The following is a 26,500-nucleotide window of genomic DNA, read 5'->3' on the forward strand; positions in this document are numbered from 1 at the left end:
AAAAAGGACATTATAATCCTATCCTTTTGTGTCCAAAAATAACATCCAAAGCCATTACCAACTAAAAAGCCAAGGATAACACACCATTTACCTTCGACTCTGCTTGCACTTACAGGAAAATACAAATTGTTCCTTCACTTATTCAATCACACATGGAAGTACACACACACAGACATGCACACGCAAAGGCTCCCAATCTCATTAAAAAAAAAAAAAAAGACAGACTGAAAGACAGACACATTCACTGTATAACCTGGCACAGAGTTACTAGACTGATAAATGGATGGAAACATTATACTGTCCATTTCTATCCAGCCAAGCAGCTAAATCACATTAGGCTGTGTTGGTATGAGAGGAGTCATGTGTCCTTCTGCAGGAGCAGCTAGCTATTACTGCATGAATCATCACGGTCAGACCGCTCTCAGAAAAAAAAGTCATTACTACCAGACATAAAATGGACTGGAACTTAAAACACGGTCATTAACAAATGAGCTGAGCAATCATATTAAGCCTAATGTCAACCAGACAAAACTAATCAGTTTAGCAAACCAATTTAAGAGCAGGGCAATTAGACCCCAAAGTACAGTCATTAGTTCCTGAATGGTGTGATTCAACCAGGGCTGATCGCCCGTATGAAGGTGAATTAAGGCACTTATTTGTCTTAGTTTTCTAGGTGTCTGAGTGATACATGGTGCTCCAGTGCCAGCACACTGTCATTACCTTAGAGAACACAATCAGTTCCAATCACATGTTTGTTTGTTTTTAATAGGGAACAATTTTACAGAATTACTGTGCAATCCAAACAGTGTGTTTTGGCAACAGTAGCCAGTTCAGTCTGATTTTCTAAGATTTATCGCTCACGAATAAATGTGAAAACAAATGACATATGCTTATGTAACTTCTACCATCTTCGTTTAAATGTTGTGATCTACTGAAGTGCAGCGAATCCCAAATGGTTTCCCACCTTCTTCTTCGGAGAACTTGGAACAGCAGTTTTGTGATGAGTGCATCAAGCACAATGATTTTATCTTACCTAAATTATATTACAACCATATCTGACTGCCCAACAGGGGTAGAATATTTTCCCTCTATGTGAGTCATTTTTAACTTTAACTTAAAAGTCCAGTGTAGTTTTACAATAAACAACTTTTAACCAAAACAACATTCAGTGTTTCTTCATAATTTTTAAATGTCATTAATGTGCTGTTAAAAATGGGTCCAACAATGGCAACATGGCAGATGTGGAATTGAACCAGCAACCTTCTGATTACTAGTCCAGTAACTCAATTGCTGAGTCAGGGAAGCTTTTTTAAAAAGCATTTAAATAATGTCTGAGCATACAGATTATGTAAACGCTGTGTATTAAGAACTAGTATTTGTCTAAAATTAATACTTATTAATGCAAATTGCTTAGCTTCACTTCACATACACACAGAGACATAAAGAGGAAGAGCAGAGCTGGTGGATCATTCCCTTACTGTAAGTCACATGACCATGTTACAAAAGACAAAACATCCTGTATGAAAGAGGTGCTGTGGGGTGCATCTGTGCAGATGTGTTGTAAAGATACATACACAACAGTAATATAGAACCTTTTCTGATTGTTATTTGAATTAAACATGCAGAATCATTACTTTAAATATCGACTACTTTCTGTGATCTAAGGTGATTTAAGTACTCATCCCATTGGCACTAACACACCTTCGTACCATAACTCATGTATGTTTTAAATATTGCATTATCAAGCAAAATTATCCTTTCCTGACTGGCATGGAGAACATGATCTCAAGTGCACTGTTCAATCTCACATCAATCCATCTCAGATGAGTTTGAGCAGACAGAATTCGGCTGCATTCTGGAAGTTGTTGACTTGGCTTCTTCATTGTGCAGTGAGCCTTGCAGTTGTGGACGCAGAAATAAACTGTGTTTACTGACGAGTGTTTTTGAAGTATTCCTAAGCCTGTGTGATTATTACAGAATCTTGCTGGTTTTTAATGGAGAACCACCTGAGGTCACAAAAATTCAAAGTTGGTCTTCGGCGGCCTGCCCTTCATACAGAGACTTTCTTAGATCATCTAAATCAGTTTAGGAATGTTATGTACTGTAGATGGTGAAATCATGACTAAATTATCAATCATAAATTCACTGCAATCACACGATCTAAAAATTAAATAAATTAAAAATTAAAAATGTTTAACAGCTGTTGGTGAGCATGGCAATGTGTGAAAGTGTTAACACGTATATGAAGAAATTAGTTATTTCCAGTAACTGACATCTGCAGAGGTCCTGAATGTCATATGGCTATAATGAAAAGAGGAATTGAAAGTACACCATGTACCAAAAACCTCCATGCGTGGAGACATAATGAGTAATAAAGCTTAAAATGTAAAGATCTATATACCAAGCAAATGATGAGTGTTACAGTGACATCTGCTGGTACATCCTAAAATGGAAAAAAATATAATAAAAACAGTTTTATTAAAAAAAAACAGTAAGTCACATTTGAGCATAAAAGTGATGCCTTGATTTAATACTCTAGTTTTAATGTTATCACATCTGAATATTTTAATTGATAGAGAAGAAGAAGGTAACAGGACTTTGCAAGCTGGATTAATAGCAGTTACCCTCTCACACCTACCTAAAAACACGATTAACTGTATTAATAAGCTTGGTTGCTATTTATAAATTACAAACCCCCTTTATGGAAACGTTCTGACATTTTGTGAAAGCCAGTAACATTCTGTGGCTTATTCAAACTACTGATTAGCCAAAAAAAAAAGAACCTCTGTACTTTTGCCTGTTGATCAAATGTTGAAATAATAATTTTCACAATGACTTTGTTAATAATACAACTTTAACCGTTAATTAGGCTGCAATCGCTGCAGTAATGATGAATCCCTTCAACCGTACCTGCCAGACATAGGTCAATAGCACAGCTGAGATATACAGTATATTATGAGTCAAAAGAGCATCTGTCAGGTTAGGCACTGATGCTGGTCAAGAAAGCCTGGCTTTCAATTAATGTTCTAATTTCTTTTAATAGAGTTGAGGTCAGGGATTTGTGCAGGTTGCTCAAGGGTTTTTGGACATCTATATTGTTATACACAGTACTGTTCATTTGTCTGTTTTTTTGTACTGAGTGCCATGCTATCCCTTCGCTGCTCTAACACTGTGTATTTCCCCACTGTGGGACTAATAAAGTATTATCTTATCTTATCACTTTCTGCACAGGTGCATTTTGGTTTGTTTTTTTACTAAAACATTAATAACAACACACACACACACACACACACACACACACACAGACAAACTAGGACTGCTGCATTTTAATCTTTGTACATCTACCAGCTTTACTGAATAACTTCATCTTGAACACATTCTGGTTTGAATTATTTATAAAACTTTATTTTTTAATTTCTTTGTTGTTGTAGAACACATTTTCAAACACTAAATCCCAACCAAAAACACATAGGACAAAGGGTGTAACACACACACCCACATACACACCCACCCTCTACCACCTAAAGTGTAAAAGATAGTCACAAAAACAGATCAAAGAGGCAAAACCTTACGACTTCCCACATATTTCAACTCTCAAACAAGCAGAAAGAATTTCAAAGAAAACCACAGCAGTGTAGCAGGGAACACAAGGCAGAATGGAAATGCAATGACGCAAATGTACGTTTTTACTGTTTGGCTTGTTTTATTCATTCAAAAGCTCGGCTAAGCAGAAAAGCAGGACTGCATTCCAAGTAGCACAACTTTTCAGATGCTAAGCTAAGGCCAGTAGCACATTTTAAAGGAATAATTCAGTGTTTCTCAACATAACCACCACTGTCTGTATCTGCAGGTTACTTCATAACACTTTCCTGAACTAAGAAAAATGCTTATTGTAAAGGTTTAGTCAACAATATTTTACAACACAATACTGTATAGCAGACGCTAACAGTAAAGGTGATGAAATGAAATGTGTAACAAAATCTTTTACCACAGCTGATATGTGGTGTCATTCACATTTTCTAAAGTGGAGTCATCACCTCAATATTAAAGGTTAAAGTTTTATATTTTAAGGTTAGGTGAGAATACACACTTTATATGATCTAAAACCACCCTTAGAAGTCAATCCAATGCTTTATAAAGGTTGAGGCCATGAGCGTGGGGATTAAATCAGACTGAACCAAACCAAACCATCAAACTGAACAATATATCAATATAGTCCACTACCAACTGTTCCTTTATATACTGTTTAGTACTCGGAATGAGACTTGGTGATGAGCTAGAACATTTCTGTAAAGTTTGCTTTCTGTAAACCTTTCAATGGGCAACAAGTCTTGTCATTACCAAGGGTCTAACCACGACTACAAAGTTAATTAAACACTTAATCTGTGAGCCAAGAGTATGAAGATCATATTAGGTGAAAAAAGGCACTCTCTTTGGATCTATTGCTTCTCCCTACAAATTGTAAATGTGTGTCATTTCTGCTGTTCAAAATCAGCAAAATTACCAAAATCAGGATCAGTTAACCAGGCACATTAAACAACTGACCAAATTAACTGACTCTGTTACAGTTACATGATTGTGAAATCAGAACTCACTGAGAATTAAGGTCATGGCAAATTGAAAATATGAAAGCCAACATTATTGGTCTTAGTCAAAGCTTTAATATGTAAACCATTGGTAAATATTTTAAAATGGGTCTAAAATCTCATCTTTACCTACAGGTTTGTTGTTCTTTATGAGAATTATTATACTACTATATAAGTGGTGTAAAGTGATATGATAAGACAAATCTGTTGTGACCAGCACAGTAAAAACTAAAATAAATAATCAATGTATTTCTGTAACATTCATTCTTAAAACTTTAAAGCTTTGCCTGTGGTAAAAAGTATTGGTTTGATTATAAAGGTTATGTTGAAAAATACTGAGGGTGCTATAAGAGGCTTTTCCTCTACCAAGGTTTGATTTGCTTAGGCAGCATTCTTTTGTAGTACACACACAGATCACATAAGATCTACAATAATAAAATAGAATTATATTAAAAAAATAAAATAATATTTATATTGAATAGAGAATGATCTTTTCTGCCTGTTACTTCTTACAACTTTAACAACACATCCATTGCATTTTATAGTCCTGAGTCACGTGTGTGTGTGTGTTGGGGTGTGTTGAGATGGAGAAAGAGACTGGAAAGAGACTTATCACAATAAGGCAGTAAGGAGGTGCATTCACAGTTAGCAGCTCTATAGCTATACGATAGCAGGCGAACACAAGATCGAAGCAGCATCAGTCACCATGACAACAGGTGCTCTGGTTTTGCCGGAACTGTCCACCACAGGAGGGTTCACTTTTTTTTTATCACTTTTGATAAAACCCAGAACTAACGTAGTGTAGCATGAGCAGTGTGTCCAGTAAGCTTCATAGCTCAGTGTGTGTAAATCAGTACAAATAAATGGTCACACCCTTCTGCAGCTGGAATTACAGAGTGATACAGCACTGTATGTGTTTATCTGCAGCACTTCTCAGCAGGGATGAGTGAAATAACAATATATTAACTAGGCCTTACATTGTCACAATTTTTGGTATGATAGTAAATATCAGCTCTTTAAAACTGACTATCTGTATTGTTCTTACAGTAGATGAATTGAATTTATCTGTATAACACAATTAGTATTAGTAATGAGTGTGTATTTAAATAAACACCCAAATCCAGGTATTTGTTCACCTAATCTGGCATTTGAAAATTGCATATGTGATTTTTGGGTAGCTGAAATAAAGGTACTGTAAAAACAGTGATAATAATGACAAGCTTGTATAATAAAACATCTTAAAGCAAGGGTTCTCAACCAGGAGGATACTTGCAAATCAAAAACAAGACGGTGCGACCTGTTTTATACTATAATGTATTTATATTAAAGCATGTGCGAGGCCTGCCTGCTATGAAGCTTGACTGTTCAGGGTGCAATGTTAAAGTCCAATAGTCTACATGATGCACTATAAATACAGCAACATGTTTATTCTGGCATGCGGTGAAGCTGGGGCTTGACTAGACACAATGTGAACTATTCAAATTAATTATGTAATGGAATAAATATCGCCCCCACCTCTGGATTTTCTCAGCTCTGGACTTGTACACAATGAAAATATGATGTAACAGATCATGTGTGTTATTCGATCTTGAAAATGCTTTTAGTAGAACTGAATTGTTTGGCTAATTCGCATAAACAGTTCAAAAGCTCGTCTCTAATCTAAGTTCTTTCTAATCAGAGCCCGCGTACAGCAAAACAGTTTTATCTATACTGTGTACCTGCATGAGGAGTAACAAGATTCCAAGCATTTCTGCTACTCATATATGTTCTTAATTTTTTATATAGCCAGTTAATGCAAATAATGGACTGTCATGAGCTTTTATTTTATGCTAACAACTTCAGCACTTTTATATGTCACAGTGGCACTGGCTGTTTTTTTTGGAGCTGTTGTTTATGAGTTGAACAAAGCAGAAATGCATTCTGTTTTATTTTAAGGGCTGCTAAAGATTGTCATTAGTATAGTATTGTATTAGTATTGTAGTATAAATTGTTTCAGTTTCATTTGTTTTAGAACTACAGTAAAACGTGTGATAGGTATGTGGTGAAGAGCTTGATCAAAACGCATAGATGAAGTAGCTACAAGATTAATGATATATTGGGTTTTCGGGTTATTTTGAGTTAGCTGAAAGCATCGACTGGTCTGGATCGTTAACTGGCAACTCAAATTCAGTTTGGGAGATTTTGAAAGTTGTATTTTATGACTTTACAAAATTGTATTGTATTAAAATGTCTAACATGTAGAAAACACTAACTTAGTGAAGCTTTTGAACTGGTTTGAACTATTTTATCACTTTATACATATTGTGTATTGTAGAGGTGCCTGCAGGATATTTTGCCATGTCACTCATCCTTCATTCTCAGACAGCATAATCTTGTATGTATTTGTGTATGGTGTGACTGACTCGTGTGTGTGAGAGAGATATATTCAGGCATTGATGAAGTATATCCAGTTTGTTCAGGAGCGGTTGTGTACATGCTATCAATGGCGCTGCTGCAATAGAAATACGCTTTAGTGTACACATTATACATTACAAACAATGTTGCCATAGTAACAGCAATGATAACAACCATGTCATTTTTTCCACAAGGACACAGTTGTTCCAGAGTGCAATATGCTCGATGCACGAACTGTCTGGTGCAAAAAAAAAAAACAACTAACGTTAAAGTAACAGTAAGTAATCAGACAATAAAAGACCCTCTTACAGTAGTACAGTTCTATTCCATCAATCTTCAGAGTGCTAGCACTGACAATTCCACTCCAAATAAAACAAACAAAAACAAAACACATGCATGTAAAAAGACTTTTTTTTTCTTCAGAATACTGGTTGGTGGTATTGAGTCAAAAAGTAAGCTCGTAGTATTTTTCTTCTGTGCTAATTTCTCTTTCACACGTCAAGAGGAAAAGAGAAACATCTCAAACGTTCACATGTACACAGAAATGACAGCGAAAAAGAGGAAAGAATAAAAGAACTAAAATCAAAGTAAAAGCAACCACATCCATCATTGAACTTTTCACATTAGATGAGGAGGAAGCAGAACTGGGAGGGTGAGGGGAGAGATGAATGGAATAAGCCATCACTAAGGGACAGAGGTCAGAGGTAAATGGATGAGAGGTCACGACTGCTGGCCGCTCCACTGGCCGTCCATCGGTCGCCGCAGCAGCTCCTCCACGTGCCTCGCTACATCCATGGTGTCGTCCAGATCAAAATCACCATCACCATCCAGCATAGTGTCCGCCCTACGAGAAAGTGAAGCACCTCAATGTCCAGCCAGTAAGTTTAAACAGCAGTTTGTTTAAGCAGATCGGTTACTGATTTACTTTTTTTATTCATTTATTAGGATTTTAACATCGTGTTTTACACACTTTGGTTACATTCATGACATAAGCGGTTGTTACTCGTTACACAAGATTCATCAGTTCACAAAGTTAATGTCAAACACAGTCACGGACAATTTTGTATCTCCAATTCACCTCACTTGCACGTCTTTGGACTGTGGGAGAAAACCAGAGCTCCCGGAGGAAACCCATGCAGACACGGGGAGAACATGCAAACTCCACACAGACCAGGACCGCCCCACCCGGAGATCGAACCCAGGACCTTTTGGCTGCGAGGCAACAGTCCTACACACTGAGCCACGGTGCAGCCCTGCTGATTTACTGAAGAAACAACAAAAGATTTACTGTTATATGTCATGTGGACTTACATTGGTGGGTAGATGCCGTAGTTTTGTGGGTGACTGACAGCTGGTGAGGCTGCATCCATGTAGGTTGGATTTGCAGTCGGGTCAGGATTAGGTGTCGTAAACCTAAACACACACACACACACACACACACACACACACACACACACACACACACAAACATCAAGTGTGACAGTGAACTCGTTTCATTAGCCCAACTGTAATTGATCTGCACTTAACTTTCACCCCAGCAGGCCGGCACCATCCAGAGAGCATGCGTTAAGCAGCTAATGAAGCTAACAATCTTAACAGCTCTTACGTATGCCGCTGAGAATGCCTCACTAAGTGGCTGTCTTTTAAAAGCGCTAACAAGCGCTCTACTGCTGAAGCACTGCCATGCTAACTCGACTAATGTCGCTAACATTGCTTAGCGTATTCTGATGGTAAAAATAACATGGTGGAGTATGAGGTCTCCATGGTAACCGCTAACTTCCTGCTGAGTCGGACCGGAGAAGTGACGCTAATACGCCAGCGTGCAATTAAGCTAACTGTGCTAAGATGATGGGTTAGCACTCGGGGTATTAAAGAGATGACCACTTTTACTGAGTAATCAGAATTCATAGCAAGCTGCAAGAAATAAATATTTAAAAGTGGAAAATATGCAGATACTTACTCTGGGACCACTTGCTTGATCTGTGGTTTGACGTAGCCATCCACGGCTTTAGCTGTACAAGATAAAGACAGAGACAGAATGATGAAGTTTTACCCAATTACTATCACGGAGTACACTAGGGACTCATAAATTCATTCATAAATTAGTCAATGACTGTCAACATCTACATTTACTGTTATAGAAATAATAACTGGTGCTGCCATAAACACACAAGTCAAACTTTATTTTGCTTCCATGTCCAGTTCTCCTAAACACATTGTATGTAAATTTGAAGTGAATGTATTTTCTTCTTTTTGCATTTTCATCAAGCACTTCCAATAGGTCAGGGTCATAAAGGGTCCGGTTCCACCAGGAAACACTGGGCAGGAACACCCCAGACAGGGAGCCAATCCATTGCAGGGCTTTAGTCATCCCTTCATCAGACATAGGTTTGTTTGTTTGTTTGTTTAATTCTTAACACCATGTCAGCTGCTATGGCTATTATCATGGCTAGCTAATAGAGTCTTTAAACGTCAAAGTGGTGGGTCATTTTGTTTTCTTTACTTGTGCTTATGGTGGTTAGAGTGTTTGTGTAACTTTGACGGTGTAGAGTTTTAATTGTTTTTCCTTAACTTATATGGCGTGCAATTGCTTCCAAAAAAATGTGGGGAGAGATGTACTGAGGTGAAAATTTTCTTGTAGCTGTTTGTATTGTAGAATTTTGTTCTGAAGGTGTTCGTCTGTTGGCATGAATAGAGGATGCTCAGACATAGGTAATAACGTCCGTGGTTGGCCAACAGCATGGCTGTGTTTGATAGCTTTAGCACTAAATAGTTTACCTACAGATCACAAAACTGGTTCTTAGAGTTTATTTCTATTACAGTATGTGTTTTTGGTCAGTAATGGGGTGTACACATTGGGGTGTAGCTGCAATAGAACCCCCAACTTTTTTAGAAGCGCAATTCTCATATTCTATTTGTCTTATATCAAAGAGTAAATAACTGAAAACTAAATAACTGCTTATCCATTACTTTTAACAAAGTAGCATGCATCCATTCCCTGCTTTAATATGCAAACTGACAAAGCATGTGAAATAAGCAAATGACATACATAGTGGAGGGGTGTAGTACTTTGAGAAGACCTCATCTTTAGGTCGGTCAGGGTACAGGTACAGCAGGTGGTTCAGGTCACTGATGCGGTCAGCCAGAGAGCGGATAGAGAAGTCTTTAGTGGTGTAGGGCATGAGGTTCCACACCATCCTTTCACCTGTACAAAAACACACAGACACATGACAGTGAGGAGACACTGGAAACAACCCAAAACAAATTCACACAAACAGTTTTGACTATGATGACCATGTTTAAATAATGAAGCTGTTACATTTTTGGCATTTAGCAGACGCCTTTATTCAATGGGACTTACAGTAATGTGACATTATACAGTCTGAGCAATTGAGGGTTAAGGGCCTTGCTCAAAAGCCCATCAGCAGCAACCTGGCAGTGGTAGGGCTTGAACCAGCAACCTTCTGATTACTGATTACTAGTCCAGTACCTTAACCACAAGGCTACAACTTTTTTATTTATCAATAAAGTCTAAACAATGTCACCTTTTATCATTTATAAAGACTTTTCTTGCTTTGTGCACAGGTGCATGGTCATGGTAGAACAATAAATGGCCTTCCCCAAACTGTTACAACCTAGTTGGAGGCATATACTTATACTACATACATACTACTGTTAGTGGCACTCAGGTGTTTTGTGCTATCAGCCGTCTGATCACCTACACAGGCATGACTGGCAATGTCTGAGGGTTGGGGGGAGGGTTCAAAGCCCTGTGATGGATTGATTCCCTGTCCAGGGTAATTCTGTCTTGCACCCAGTGTTTCCCGGTGGAATCGGACCTGCTGCAACCCTGACCAGGATGAAGCATTTGATGAAAATAAAATGAAGTAAGCAGTGGATTTGACAAAAAACAGCACTGGTAGATGCAATACCTGCTTTATTCGGATTCTCTGCCACCCATGCAATGGTGATGCCACCAATCTCAGAATCACTAAAGCGCAGCAGGAACGTCCCATTAGGTTTGGACATCAGCATGTCCTGAGCCTGCTGCTTATTCACAAATCCCAGGATCGCCCTGACAGACACACATAAAAAATGCACACACACGTTATTCATTATTTAAAGCAATTATTTATATTAATAAAAACACAGTATGTCAAACTAGATAGGACTAAAAATATGACTATTACAAAGTGTGAAAATGACCTAATGCAATATTTATTTAATGTCATGCTCATATTAGCTAAGGCATCATTTGTGTGTGTGTTTTTTTTGGAAGCAGATTCCACGTGGAGCTCAGTCTGGTCACATCAGAAAAGCTAGGTTAGAGAGCGAGTTGCTTAACGCACAGTCAATATCCACTGTCTGCCATCTCTTGTGTAAGCACCGAGCCAATCGTTTTTGCTGGATACACAGAATATAGAATTCTCAGAAGCTCTGATTCATGCTAGCCTAAAGCCCTGGAACTGACAATTTCCTCTGAGCTTACATTCATTACAATATCTATCTTAATGTGTAATAATATTTTGTTAGATTTTATGGTAATTAATGTGCTAATGAACTGTGAGCCTGTCTTCATCTGAATGCTCAAGAGCCACGTTAAGGTTTTATAAATGTAACACAACGGAGAGTTAAGCACTTAAAGCAAACTGAGCTCTTACCCATCATTCCAATGGGGCTTTAGGTGTTTTTTGGTGAGCTCCATCACTCCATCAAACCACTGCCAGAATGTAAAGTTCCTACCTGGTAGACTTTCCTGCACACACACACACGCACGCACACACGTTTTTCTAATGTTAAAGACACAATAATAAACTGTACTGGCTTTGCATGCATGTCAGTGATCAGCGAGTGTGTTTGACGCTTATGAAACATGGACATGTTTCCCCTCACGTTTTTAATCAGTATGTAGGGGAGAAGTCACAGCACACGACTAGGAACATTGACTTCCCAGAAAAGAGAGAAAGAGAAACTAAGCATCCAAACCAAATCTCATAAGCACGCACACTAGTGTTTATGACTACAATGCATTCCTTATGTAAACACGCCCTATTATATCTAAATATAACTGATTGTTGGCACTTTTGTATGCCAAAGTTTAGAGATGTCAGCAGGGGTAGCTGTCTCACCATGTATACAGAGGAAGCAATGCATTTAAAAATAATGTAGTTATAATCAAAAGGAAATATTTGGACATAATATTATGTAAAAATGACAGGTTAGCTTAAAAAATATCCAGTCCAGTTAATGACAAACTGGTGTTGAAATTTGTATGTATGATGAGAGAATCCAACTGACCCAGTAACACAATGACAAAGGTATGAGGAGCACTGACAGAAATGGTCATTTTGACTCATGGTTAGGTTATTCTTGTAGGGTCAGACTTTTAATTTGATGCTTTTGGCTTAATTAGTCTTAATTAGGGAGAGAACAAACTCATTTATATTCGTTTAGGCCTCCTGAAGGCAGAACAAATAAGTAATAACAACAATTAAGGCAGATGTGTCCAAAAAGGCATGTGCAAGCTGGGACCCTTTTCAGTTAGTGAGGGCCTTGTGCAACAGACAGAGGCTGCCAGACCGCTGAGGGAGATTTTGACTATCCAAAGCAGAGGAACAAAAAAAATTAATTTTTAGTGAAGTTTGGTGAGACCATCTGATGTTTTCTAGGTTGTAAAATTAGTTCAAATTATTGTGTTAATTATTAAAATTAATTTTATCACTTTCTAAAGCTAAACAACTAATCCTATAAAAACATAACTGCTGATACAAAGAATTTTACCCTGATTAAATATTTTATTGCACCCATATATCTATCAAATACACACAAAGCTAAAGGTATCACATTTGTGAATCATAAAATACACAGAATATATAATCTGGTGCTTTGAATTGTTAATATAAACCAAACACATAATACTGTTCTATCAGTAAGCATGATGGACTTTACTTTTAAATGTAATGTGTCAGCAGGGTGTGGTGGGGGAAAGTGCCAGGCTTGTGCATAAATTACCCAACTATTTGTCCTGAAAGCTGAGTGTTTGTTGTACCGAAACAACACAAGGTTGTTTCAAAGACAAGCACTGCCTCAGGTCTGCATATCTAAAGCCTCGAGCATTAAAGCATAATTAACCGCTAATCATAAACTATTTTAATGGGGAGCAGACTGCCGAACAACCTGCACAGCATGCTCAGTGAGGTGGAAAAATAGTGACTTGTATGAACATTGGTAGTCTGAAATGGGCGATTGTGGTTTAGAATTAATCTGTGAGTAAAACACCCGTCAGGGAGTTGCAGTGCTGTTGAGCAACAAGGGTCCATAAAGCCTTTTTCAATGAAGCTGACCAGATGTTTAAAAAACTGTGTTGTGTTTTCAATACAGCTGTTTTGAAACCAGTTCACATGATATGTTGTTACATTAATCTATTTGTTCATTATTGTTCTTCTGTTTCCAGTCATGTTTTAGAGATGCACATAATGCATGTAAAATGCTGCTTGTTTTTTTTCTAGGTCTCACAGCCAATCAGTGACTTCATTTATTATTTATAATTATTTATATAATTCTAAAGTGTTGTTTGCTGGACTTTTGGTGGACAATTAAGTGCATGGTGGCACAGTGGGTAGCATTGTCACCTCACTGCAGGAAGGGCCTGGGCTGGATTTAATTCCTTAGGGTCCTTTTTGTGTGGTTTGCATGTTCTCCCTATGTGCTCCGTTTTTCTCCCACAAGTCCAAAGACATGCAGTCAGGCCAAATGGAGCAACTAAATTTGCCCTATGTGTGTGCCCTGTGATGGACTGGTGGACCTCTCCGGGGTGTTTCCTGCCTTTCACCGAGTGAATAGGACACACCACAACCTTGACCAGGATAAACCGGTGGTAAAACACACAATTAATTAATGAATTAACAAATGTTCCAATAAGCAAACAGGATAACAATAAATAAGAGCTAATGCTAAAACCTCTCCCCAGTTGAACAATTAGTGTAGATATGCGTGACCTATAATGAGTCTCATTAGTGAAGCATGAACCTGTTGAACTGTAGGCAGTGCACTGATGTGGTTTCTTACCCTGTTGAATTGGGACCAGGTCATTGTCATGCCTCGGTAATCCTCGGGGTTGGAGCTGGAGCTGCTGAAAGCTTTCTGAGCCAGGAAAACCAGGTTCTCCTCAGACAGGCCTCGGTTAGACTGCACCTCTGCTTTATACTTCATGTTAAGCGCATCGCACAGCTGTGGCCACATGACCTTATCTGGGACGAGGAAAGGGACCCTGCCCTAAATGAGGAAACAAGCCATCAGGATGAGACCTTTATCCTGAAGAGTGACATTACTGTCTAAATTCCCTTCCTCAAGAGCACAGGAAATCATCATTGAAAGTGTTTAATATCTATAAACATTCCTATTATCTCCTCTGTGCCAATTTTCTTAAACTTACTCCAAAAGTCTTTCTTAAAAAGTGGAGAATGGGGAAATAACTATATAACTGTCCTTATACTTTTTTCCTCAGTACAGTAAAATGAATTTAAATTATTTTCCATGATATTCATATATGCACTAAACATGTGGTCAAGCTGAACAACACTGAAGTATTTTTAAATCTACAATTATATATTTGTAGTTTTTCAGGAACTTCTCTACATAAAAAGGGTTGCAAGGGGTCTAAAGGCTTTTCCAGAAAGCCGTCGCACAGGGACACATTCCAAAAAGGAGAAAACCAGAGAATTTAAAGCCAAGCTAGTTTAAACCTGGGTTGCTGAAGCTGTGTGGCACTTACACTACCTGCAGTGCCATTATTCCACCCTAATTCATACTCAGTCCTAAGGATAAATGAATGGATGGCACAAACAGTTGTCTTGTTTATCTCCATTTATCGATCTGTTCATGTTTTTGGAGAGATGAAACCATTTCAAATAAATAAAAATAACTGAAATAAACTCAGTGCTCTGTATTAGGAAAAAAATGACAACCGATATCCAGTTTCTGATTGCAAAGGGTCCAAAGTCTTTTCCAGAAACCTTTTGCACAGGGAGGCATTCCAAAAATGAGCAAAACTAGAAGATTTAAAGCCATGAACACAAAAAACAGGCCAAACTGAAGCTGTGTGGCACTTAAACTACCAACAGTGCCACTCCTCCATCCTTATTCATACTCAGTCCAAAGGATAAATGAATGGATGGCACAAACAGCTGCCTTGTGTACCTTCATCTATCTGTTCGTGTTTTTGGAGAGATGAAATTATTTCAAATAAATTAAAAAGGTAATGAACTCAGTGCACTGTATTAGAAAAAAAATAATGACCGATGTCCAGTTTCTGGTTGCTGGGTTCTTGTGTGTCTGTAACCACTTAACTCAACATAAAAAGTAATTCTGACCTAGAAAATTTTTTGCTATTCCTCTGACTGAGAACAACAAAATAATAAGAGCTAAGTGCTCTTGAGCTTATGAAGGTAATCACCCTTAAGTGCAAATGTATTGACGTTCTTCCGAACTCACCGGTTCAGCAAAGGCATTGTCCCAGAGAACTGTAGCTGTGGCATTGTTGTCCTGACTTCCATGGACTATCACTACGACAGGTAAGGACAGTGTCTAAAAATGAGCACAGAGACAGGAGGTGAGAGGATAAAGATGGAAGGTATGAACAGAGCTGGAAGTGCAGAACAAAATTCCTTTCACATGAGTAATGAACTGATTGGCTGAATGGAAGGACAGCAGGATTATATGTAGAGGGCTCAGCTGTGTAGATTTGTTCTTTCCTCTCAGGACATTGTGTCATGTCGGCATTGCACAGCTTTTAAAGTTCACTGCTTTATTTGAAAGTGCACTACAAATGGTGTGAAGTCCAATAGGCTAGAGCCCACATGTAGCGCACAGAACAAGATATATGATAAGAGCATTATTAAAAACACTGAATAAAATGCTGCAGTGCAGTGTTTTGTGTGAAACCATAGTGGAACCAGAGTTCAGTTTTATAGTGGTTTAAAAATACCTCAGTTCTGTTTGTTAAGCTGATATAAAAATACATTAAATGTATTCCAGTCAAAGACTGTAAAGTAAATTTGATCCTATTTCTTCTTAGTCCCTGCATATAAATATACTGTAAGAGGTTTTCATCATTTCGTTCACTATGTGTGTATGTACACACTGTATGTGTAGATCACATTTATGTCATAATGACAGAACATTGTACGAATAATTTGACTCACCTTGACCTGAAAAACCAGCTCATTGCCTCCAACACTAAACTGTGACTCAAACAGAATGGTGAACTTCTCCTCGGTTACAGACTCGGCCCCACGCCGGTCTGAACGCTTGATCCTCTTCAATGACTACGGAAAAAAGAGAAAAGAAAAGGGTGGGACAGTCATTATTTCAGAGTATATTTTTATTTAGGTACTCTAAAGTACAGCAGGCCATGACAAATATACTCGACTGTTATTTCTTATACTCACTGCATTTATTTTCCACAATCATTAGATTTCATTTTTGCTGCAAGAACGTAAAATTTCACAATGATTAGTCTAAACCAGCTGCATTAGATCTTATTAAAGCAGCACTGTCTTGAAATCTACAGAAAATGAAAGGTCACAGGAACCCCGGGGTGCTCTGGTGGCGCAGTGGTCTATTACTCTAGCCCACCACCGCTGAGATCTGGGTTCAGATCAGAGTGCTATTGGCCAGCTGGACTTCTACACACACATAATTGGTTATGTCTGGGTGAGAAAATTTATGTCTGTTCAGAGTATTTATCCCATGAACCCAGTGCTTTCTGGGGGAACCGGACCCGCCGCAAGCCTGATCAGGACATTTATATTTTCGGCATTTAGCAGATGCTTTTGACCAAAGCGACTCAACATTATACAGTCTAAGCAGGAGTTTGAACCAACAACCTCCTGAGTACTAGTCCAGTACCTTAACCGCTAGGCTACACCTGCACTCCAAAGTGACTGATGAAATGAAAACCTCAGCAAAACTGTCCTGTAACTGTACTCTCATCCCTCCTCTGCACATGCCCAAACCATCTCATTTTTGTTGTTAACCCGGGCCTTGACCGATTCGGCACGTTTCTTTTACACCAGATGCCCTTCCTGCCCCAACCCCGCCTATTTATCCAGGCTTGGGACCGAGCCAACATTTCAGTCCACTTGTTGCATTCAGTTTTCCCTTTTTTTACTCACCATGTTCCTGAAATGTGCAATCAGAGTGCCTGTGGTCTGATGATACTCCATCACACAGTTGTTATTTAAGATCTCTCCACTACTGTCGCTAAGAGAGAAAGAACAAGGTCACATGATATAATCATGCCAACTTGGGTCAGAATGTCAGTGGAATCATTTGAGCATCTTGGGAAATCCAGACTACAAAGAAATAGGTTAGTATTGGTAATCTTTTAAGATACAGATTTGAAGGCTAAAAACAGAGTGTGAGGGTTGTCTAGTGGTTGTTGTGTCTCTATGCGTGTGTGTGGACATGGTGTGTGAGGTGACATAGTGGGCACAGTTTCCATTTATGGCATTTAGCAGACACTTTTATCCAAAGAGTCTTACAATTGTAGACATTAACAGTGCAAGCAATTGATAGTTAAAGGTCTTATTCTAGGACCTAACAGTGACAACACGGTGGTAGTAGGGCTTGAACCAGCAACCTTCTGATTACAGGTTCAGAAAATTTCCACTGAAGCAGCAATAAAGTGTGTTTGTGTGTGTGTAGACTTACTTCCGTGTGTTTTCATTTTTAAGCAGCGCCTTGGCCTGCTGCTCGCTGATGATTGTGGCTTTAACCTGAGGAGGGTTCATGTGGACGTTAAGTTTGCCTCCCACCAGCAGACGCACAGTCGCTGCAAACTTCGTCTGTGTCTTCAGGACCTGAGGTGGCTGCTTCTCTATGATGAAGGTACTGAGGGTAGGAAAAACACATAATTTTCCTGATAAATCCCTTGCTACTAAGGCCCTACCTAATTCACGAGCATAAACGGGCCATGAAATGAGCCTTTTCTGGTGTAATATGCAATTTGCTGTGAAACTGAAACTTTAAGGTGTGTGTTTTATGATTTAACATTTTTCATTCGTGTAGCATTCAAGTGCCTCACATTTACTGGTTAATTTGCACTAAGAAGCGGTCCTAGCAATCCTACAGCAATTCAGTTAGCAATCGATTAGTAAAAATGTAAAGATGTTGAAGTCTAAAGCAGCTACAAACATGACTAAGGTAACGGAGTTTGGAAAAGGGGGGCATGACGCGCGGGAAAGGGGGGGGGCATGTGTCAAAACACAGATGAGAATTTTCATCTTTGAGAAACATGCAACCTCACAGCATCGCTAAATGTTTGAGGTTTACATTCAACCATTAAGGTGAGCTGTGCTGTGTATTGTAGCTACAGTTTATTCTATCATTAAAGTCTTGAGTGTTATTTTATCTATGATTTTTGGAAAATGAGGTCCATAAAATTAAGCACATTTTTTTTGTTTAGTAGAGCCCTAGTTATAATTGAATTGAGTAGTATGGCAGAAAATTTATGTTAATAATCACTAAAGGCAATTTGAAAGCAGTTTGCTCTGGCTATGGAAAAAATAAAGAAAAATAACATAATAAAACCAGGAACAATATGATAAATACACACTCTATATTAAACAGAAAAAATGTTAATGATTAACTGGTTTAATGAAACTGAAAGGTCACTGTTTAGTCAATGCTTTCAGCTAAAAATGTCTGTACTATTGTTCTACATTATTCTGATAATGAAAAGCATTTTCTCATTCAGAAAGTGAGTTAGATTAATCACAAAATTGTCAGGAACTCATGAGTCATTTAGTCAATAAGCTAGGTACACAATTATACGCAGGAAACCGCACACACACACACTCACACACACACACACCTGGTGACGAGGGCTGAGATGATGTCGGTGATGGTGCTGTTGAGGTCATTGAGAAGTTCCTCAATAGGCCCAGGTATTGGCAGCTGCTGCCTTAAATGCTCCGCCCTCCTGATCTGCTGCCGATTCTGCCAAATGGTTTCTGCCAGCTTTTCACACCTGTATGCGTACACAAACACAAACACACACACCAGTCATATATTATTTCAATGTTTGACCAATTCAACTCAGCCAATCTGTAATTTCATGTGATGCTTTAGGATGGACTAGATCCCTCAGACTTGGCCAACTGTGTCTGTTAAGCACCCGGTCAGGTTGACAGCACCAGGCTGAGAGCACTAGGCTGAAGGGCTAACATATTAGATCGCTAAGTTACCCATGGCCCTATCAAGACAGTGAAGAGACTCGAATGGCCTGCACAGAGCCCAGACCCAATCCCCTCCCCACCACTTTATTTCATTTTCATGTTTTACCACGGCTTTTATAAAAAGGTTAATTACTAGGTGAGTTCACTTGTTTTGCGAATCAGTGTGTCTCTTTAACCTTTAGTCATTTTCTGTGTGTGTGTGTGTGTTACAGAAGAACAGAACAGAGCAGAGCTGAGAGAATCTGCATAAAATGAAAAGCCTTATTTTTGTGTTTGTTCTTTTAGTGCATTTGGTTAATTGCTAATCTGCCACTAGCAAGTTCTTGTTAATAAACAGCTCAAAGAAAGAATACCAAATTAGTACCTCTATGAGTTCTCTTGCTCCCCACAAAGTCTTGCTACATTTAGGTATTATAACCTCAAAAATACCACTAAAAATACCACTAAACTTACTGTCCAGCACAGTCTTGGTAGAGTTGAAGAAAGTGTAATGACAGAATAACAAAAAAGCTGCATTATCTCAAAATTACAAAGCACATACACAGAACCAGCTACCACGTAGTTTAATCTTGGATTCATTTGGGTTTTTCAACAGCCTGATTTATCAAACCCACATCAAGTCTGGTTTTGAAGGAGCTAAATCAGGGTAAAATAATTAAGCTTTTAAGGTGTCACAGATAAATAGTTGAGTCAGTGACAGAAAAATAACAGTTTGGATTAGCACTGTCAATTCTGCCAAACAGCTGACTGAAATAAAAGTAGCTTTAAGACATAAGACCAAATATTAGGAGTGCTGTATGTATATTCCTTTTGTATACACATTTTGTCATATATGTTTTAAAAAACTACACTCGTAATGTACTAATGTAGATCACTAACATGAATATAGACATGAAAAGAGCATGAAAAGTACAGCATTCAGAATGTATATAAAATAAAAAAATAAAGCGCTACTGGTCCATTACAAGACAAGCTTTATACCCAGCTTTGATGCAAAATGTCTTTTGAATCGTGTGTGTGTGTGTGTGTTAGATTTTCAGGTCTTCCTAAGGCGTTCCTCGGGGTGAGTAAATAACCTGCAGAAGGTCAACTCATCCCTTCGACAATTTTTGTGTGTTTTGTGTGGGTACCATAACTGCATAATGTTTTCCATTAGGCAATCCAGTGTGTGTGTGTGTGTGTGTGTGTGTGTGTGTGTGTACCATGACTGTAGGATATCCAGTCCTCCCTCAGGTGGTCCTCCGTTGCCGGCAAGCTGCTGACGTCTCTTCCACTGGATAAGCTCATCATCGAGGATCACAGTTTGCTGTTTCCGCAACAATGCCAACGTCTTCTGGTGCTTCTCTGCCAAGCCCTGAGAGCACACACACACACACACACACTTAGACTTATTGTATAGTTGCACTATATATAGTAGATATGCAGTGGCTATTTAAGGCGTATATGTTGGTTGTTAGCCTTCTCTGTCCTCTTCATTAATGGTACGAGACCACCAATGATTAGATATTATCTGAGTCATGGTTCACATTGCACACTGATGAGATGAATGAAACAGCTTGTATATTTTGCTCCCGTATCTCGAACATCATTTCTTCATTTAATTCGTATTAAATAAATAATTCTTAAGAAAGCATATTATTTAAACAGCAGATTGGTCAGTGAGGGAGTTCTCGCTGTAACTGCCCAGGATTTTTCTGGCCAGACTTTGCTTTGCTCGCTTTGCTCACTACGATCCACAAGATTACTTAATGCAAGTGCATCGTAAACATTCTGCACACATCTATACGCTAACAGATATAATGGATACAACATCTCAAAACAGGACATGAGATTACTGATAAAACTGGTGCTGTGCAGTGAGGGTTCAGTTATTCAGCACCTGTAACTGCAGGTTGGATAAAGATAATGGTGTTGATGGCAACACTGCTGCCCAGCTGTTATTGTTTATGCAGTTTGTGCTATTTGTTTCATTGCTTTTAGAGAGAGAGAGAGAGAGAGAGAGAGAGAGAGAGAGCGAGAGTGTTTATAAAAGTCTGAGAGAGTATTTGACTGCTTAATAATACATGTAATAAATAATAATAATAGTAATATTATAATAATTATAATATCTATATTTATCTTACTTATAAACTTAGAGTTAAAGTGTTTAAGATTCACACAGGTGTAAAGCCTACTCAGTATGAGTGTGTGTGTGTTGATACTTTAATGCCAAGCAGTAGCAAAGTGTTATCAGCTAAAATAAACTCTTGGAGCGCTCTACTGAAGCCTCTGACCCATCTAGTCTGTATTAATTATGTATTATGTATAGACTCCTTTTACTCTAAAAATAAACTTAACAAGTCATTAAAGAGGAATTTGTGTGTGTGTGTGTGTGTGTGTGTGTGTGTGTGTGTGTGTGTGTGTGTGCACGTGTTTACCAGTCTGTATTTCTGCAGGGTGTTGGCCTCTCGGGTGAGCCAGGCTTCAACCGTGGCTCGTTTGTTGAGGAGGCTGGGCTCTCGCAGTTGTCTGTCTGCTGGGGGCAGCTGAGCTAAACTAGATAACTGAGCTGTGGGACACACACACACACACACACACAGGTTAGTAAAACCCAGAACCCAGAATGCTCCACCTGGGAATCAAACCCAGGACCTTCTTACTGGGAGGTGATGGTGCTACCCACCGAGCCACTGTGGCACTCATCTTGCTGGATGGAGCAGTATTGATAAGCAGTAGTGAGCATGTGTGTGTGTACCCTGTATTCGGAGACTCTCCTGGTACTGTATAATGAAGTACTCCTGGTTGTGTTGAAGTTTGCGCAGGTCATTCTCAGTGTCCTGTGTCAGGATCCTCAACTCTTCAAACGCTTGGTTTATCTGCTGGTACTTCTGAGACATACTGTCCATCATCCCACTCAGTGGAGAGTTCGACTGTCACACACACACACACACACATTGTTAACACATTAACACACGGGTGGACAGTGTAAAAATAGAAAGTGGCGTGCGGAGGGTCAAGCTTTCACCAAAGTGATAATTACACTGAAAATGCTTTTCATCAGTTATATTAATCTGTTTATCACTCAAGCTTCAATTAAACTGAGTCACAAAATGTAACTGTCACAAATATAAATGAAAAGCGTACACTTTTACAGGCAGTGTAATTAATGTGATGTGTATGATTGCTGGCACCACAGTTTTACACACCGCCTCCAGTGTGTTTAGTTTTGGAGCTGTTCAATTTACAAAAAGTGTTTTGGCAATTTCATGCAAATGCCAACCTTAATATGGAAACAAAACACTGTGAACGCAGGGTGGAAAAGTCCACCCAAATAAATATTAAAATCTTTTATCTTTGTTTTATAGTAAATACTGCTTTATACACAGCTTATAAATACACAGCTTACTAATATATATATTAGTTGTAGAAATAATTGACAAATAGCTGTCATAAAAACAATTGCAAATGATGAATTGTCTTTTCTTTTTACTTTTGATGATTCAAATATATTTAAAAGAATAAGAGGCCTTTATTTGTCATATATACATGTACACATATACAGTACAGCGGAATTCTTTTTCCATGGATCCCAGGTTCTTTGGAAGTCAGGGTCAGAGTGTGTGGCACTCCTGAACCGAGCCACCAACAGTGGCTGCATGGCAGAGCCTGGATTCGAACCCTCAACCTTCTAGTTGGTAACCCAAAACTCTACCCACTAAGTTACCAGACAATAACAATAAATAAAGCTTTACTGGAACTTCAGTATGTGCTTTAAATGTGTTAGCCCACCACCGCTGAGATCTCGAGTTTAATCTACGACCTGGCCGAGCGTCCAGCAGACACGACTGGCTGTGTCCGAGGGGGGGTGGTCAACAGGAATTCTCATTGCTGCTGCAAATGTGACCTCTGGTGGCTAGTCGAAAAGTCTGTAATATGCCGCTTTGAGACTCCGCCTTTGGGGGTAAAAAAGAAGCAGCCGGGAACTGCACGTGTATGGGGGGGAGGCTCTTCTTGGTCAGGGTGAAGGTGGTATTACATGAGGGAATTAAAATGAGTAGAATGGGAAAAAAAAAAAGAAATGCCAAAATATAATAATTGGAAAAGGAATGAACAGTACTTTCCAATTATTTGTCACTTTAGTCAAATGATGCGACTGCTATTTCTTTAAATTGAACTTACAAAGGAATGAAGCACTTTAAAGGGCAGTTAAATTCATTCAGCCATCACACAAAGATAAAAGGATGTAATGTCATAATACAGTGAAGTACAAGAATATACTTCTTTTGTGTAATATAGAAATACAACGAGTGCTACACAAATTAAATCCTAAAGCTTTATCTCTCATAATTCAAATCTCAAACAATACAAGCAAGACACTTAAAGCCTAAAGTGAAAGCACGCGTGTGCATTACTTACATTAGTAGCTTCCCTGACGAGTCTCTGTTCTGTGTAGAGAATGTGTTTGATGCATCTCACCAGCTCCAGCGGACAGCGGTCGTATGTGCTCTGAAACACGCGAGTACAGTGTGTGATTACATTCGACATGATGCAAGTGTTTTCAAGTCCACATTACACATCATCACAACTGTCTCCATATACTGCACCTCCATCTGGTTCAGGTACAGCGAAGCTGCTTGTTGTGTGTGTTTATATGCTTATGGTGCTTTTGCTGTGAGGCATACTGCAAATAAGGGCTGTGTGTGTGTGTGTGTGTGTGTGTGTGTGTGTGTGTGTGTGTGTGTGTGTGTGTTTACCTTTAACTGTGAAGCGTAGTGGCCTAGTTTGATCTTGAGCAGAAAACCATCCTCTCCCATCTGATGCTCTGCCTTCTTCTGTAGTTCCTGAATGAGACTGTCCAACAACCGCTTAGCTTTAAACTCCTCCTGTGGGTTCTCCAGGTCAATCGCATCCCTGAAAGATGGTCAACAAATAGAAAACAAACAGATAATGTAGTCAGTAAGCACAGGCCTTTGGTGTCTGTAGTACGGGTCTGTAGTTTTGCCTTGGGATTGGTGGGGAGGGTTCAGTCTTAAAATCAAGTTTAAAAATGCCTTTTGTCTTTATTCATGTTTACCAACACTTTACCCTGATTACGGTGGGTCCAGTTTTCCCAGAATCAGTGAGAACAATGCAGTTACACATCTGCACAAGATGCCAATATTTATTTATTTATTAGGATTTTAACGTCATGTCTACACTCTTTGGTTACATTTATGACAGCACACGTGGTTACTGGTTACACAAGATTCATCAGTTCAAAAACAACAAGCAGAGATGTCTATACAGAAGAAATTGTCTAGATGGCAGCACATGTTTCCTCAAAATGTGCATGAATGCCTCGACATTAATGGTGCCTTGACGAATAAGCAAGTAATTTAACATTGGAATTCAATATTGGCTTTTAGTTTTGCCTTTTGCTCAGACTTTTCTGTGTTTTATAGTGATATGGACTGTGGATGGTAAAATCCCCATATGTAGTGCAATCATGTTAAGAAACACTACTTTATGTGTTGTATTATTCACTCACAGTCTTTTGTACAGTCACGAACCTCAACCCATCCTGGCTGGTAAACGACTAAGCCTTACGTTCACACATGAAATCTAAGCCAGCTGAAGATGGTCTGATACTTTAATACCAATCCTCATTCAGTCATCGTGTACAGAGGTTGTTCACGTACCAGAGTTGCCCCTCTATCCATTGGGACAGGTAGTGTCGCACCTCTATGGGAAAATGCTGCCCATAGAGAGACTGCATCTGGTGCAGGGCATCACCCTGCAGCTGCTGGGCCTGAATCCACACCGCCATCTGAAAAACAGGCAGACCATAACTGCGGCATTTAACACATGAACTGTGAGGAACTACAACATTTAACATAACCAACACTGCTGTGTACTGTTTTGGGGGGTATTCCTGACGTTTTGGCTCATCAATGATGAGAAGTGCCATTAACTTAAAAATAGTTCACCAAGCACCAAGTCATGTCCACTCTGTCACTTCATGTAATTCCACTTCTATTTTCCACTGTAATACTACTTCTTATTAACTCTTCTGACCGGTGAAGTAGAAGAACTTATATGGAAATGCACTTCCTCCAGGGAAAAGAAAAAGCTCGCCGCAAAATACAAAAGTGAATCTTCTACTAGTGTATTTAGGATCAGTATAAACAGTGCTGCAAAGAAGAGGAAGCGAGATGTCAAAATTAATAATCCCTAAATGCCCCAAGCAGAAACTAATGAAACAGAACGACAGATTTTTATTTACTGCAAAGGCTTTATGACTACTAAACAAAATGATTTTATCTAAGAGTACATCACGTAATTTTAATTATTGTTAACTAAACTAAATGATTATTGTAAAAATTATTTGTTAAATGTAATGAATAATATTTTTAATAAATAATAAAAATTAATAAAAAATCCGACCATGGAAACCATGAATGTATTTGTGGTTTTCTATCAAAACTAAATAAATACATAAAATCTAAATTGAAACTAGATAAAATACTAGGGATGTAACGATGCACCACAAGACAGTTAAAAATCGATTCACATGTGTAACGATTCAAATTGGTTTACATGTATAATGAATCGATATTCAGTTTAAACAGCAGAGGGCGCTGCTGCTATTCACCTCACCTGGTTGACGTCACTACAGGTTCACCAGGTTCGGAATTTTCCAGCCAAATTTATTTGTGTGAGGATACTTTCTTTATTTGTAATATTCATTTATTATTCATTTATTTATATAATGTTGAATTTGTTTTTAAATTTAATTTCAGTTTTTTTTACACAATAAGCATTATTTGGCATAGTTTGAACCTACCTCAGAAATAAAAGGGCATTCATTATTTAGATAAATAAAAGATAATCACAAATACAGTATTTTTTTAAAGAGAAATAATAAAAGGAAACTTAGACATAATTTGTCTTCAATTTCATTTTGTTAAAAAAAAAAATTGGGAAAAAATTGTACCGTGAATCGTATCGCATCGTGAGTAGAGTGTACCGCTACATCCCTACAAAATACCCTTTGTAATTTATTTTTAATTAGCTGATCATTTTAAATACATAATTTAAGAATTGATTTGTGTTTGTGGTTTACATTTCCAATTTCATTGTTTTAACCTATTCCTGACACATACATTAAATGGCCATAAATATATGGACACCAATCCAGTAGATTGCTAAACATCCAATTTTATATCCCCCAGCCACAGTCATGATTCAGGTTCAAACTGAGTACAGAGCCACAACAAAATCCCTTACAGCATCTCATGGTCTTTGTAACCACTCAACATGGAA

General features: G+C 38.5%; 1 protein-coding gene across 2 annotated transcripts in view; it reads right to left on the minus strand.

Moving 5' to 3' along the window:
* Positions 1–3,383: 3,383 nt before the first annotated feature.
* Positions 3,384–26,500, minus strand: part of stat5a (signal transducer and activator of transcription 5a) — a 61,956-nt gene continuing 38,839 nt past the window's right edge. For both annotated transcript variants that reach the window (XM_062984837.1, XM_062984836.1), the window contains 18 exons: positions 24,877–25,004; positions 23,953–24,109; positions 23,615–23,704; positions 21,954–22,128; positions 21,637–21,767; positions 20,422–20,573; positions 18,856–19,011; positions 17,694–17,873; positions 17,156–17,243; positions 16,184–16,306; positions 15,474–15,566; positions 14,049–14,255; positions 11,642–11,736; positions 10,913–11,055; positions 10,030–10,185; positions 8,941–8,992; positions 8,292–8,393; positions 3,384–7,824 (listed from right to left, as the gene is read on the minus strand). In XM_062984837.1, coding sequence (XP_062840907.1) covers positions 7,701–7,824; positions 8,292–8,393; positions 8,941–8,992; positions 10,030–10,185; positions 10,913–11,055; positions 11,642–11,736; positions 14,049–14,255; positions 15,474–15,566; positions 16,184–16,306; positions 17,156–17,243; positions 17,694–17,873; positions 18,856–19,011; positions 20,422–20,573; positions 21,637–21,767; positions 21,954–22,128; positions 23,615–23,704; positions 23,953–24,109; positions 24,877–25,004 — 2,352 coding nt within the window. In that variant the 3' untranslated portion in view covers positions 3,384–7,700. The remainder of the gene's footprint in view (positions 7,825–8,291; positions 8,394–8,940; positions 8,993–10,029; positions 10,186–10,912; positions 11,056–11,641; positions 11,737–14,048; positions 14,256–15,473; positions 15,567–16,183; positions 16,307–17,155; positions 17,244–17,693; positions 17,874–18,855; positions 19,012–20,421; positions 20,574–21,636; positions 21,768–21,953; positions 22,129–23,614; positions 23,705–23,952; positions 24,110–24,876; positions 25,005–26,500) is intronic.

This window comes from Trichomycterus rosablanca, chromosome 22, assembly GCF_030014385.1.
Source record: "Trichomycterus rosablanca isolate fTriRos1 chromosome 22, fTriRos1.hap1, whole genome shotgun sequence".
In the NCBI taxonomy this organism is placed as follows: domain Eukaryota; kingdom Metazoa; phylum Chordata; class Actinopteri; order Siluriformes; family Trichomycteridae; genus Trichomycterus; species Trichomycterus rosablanca.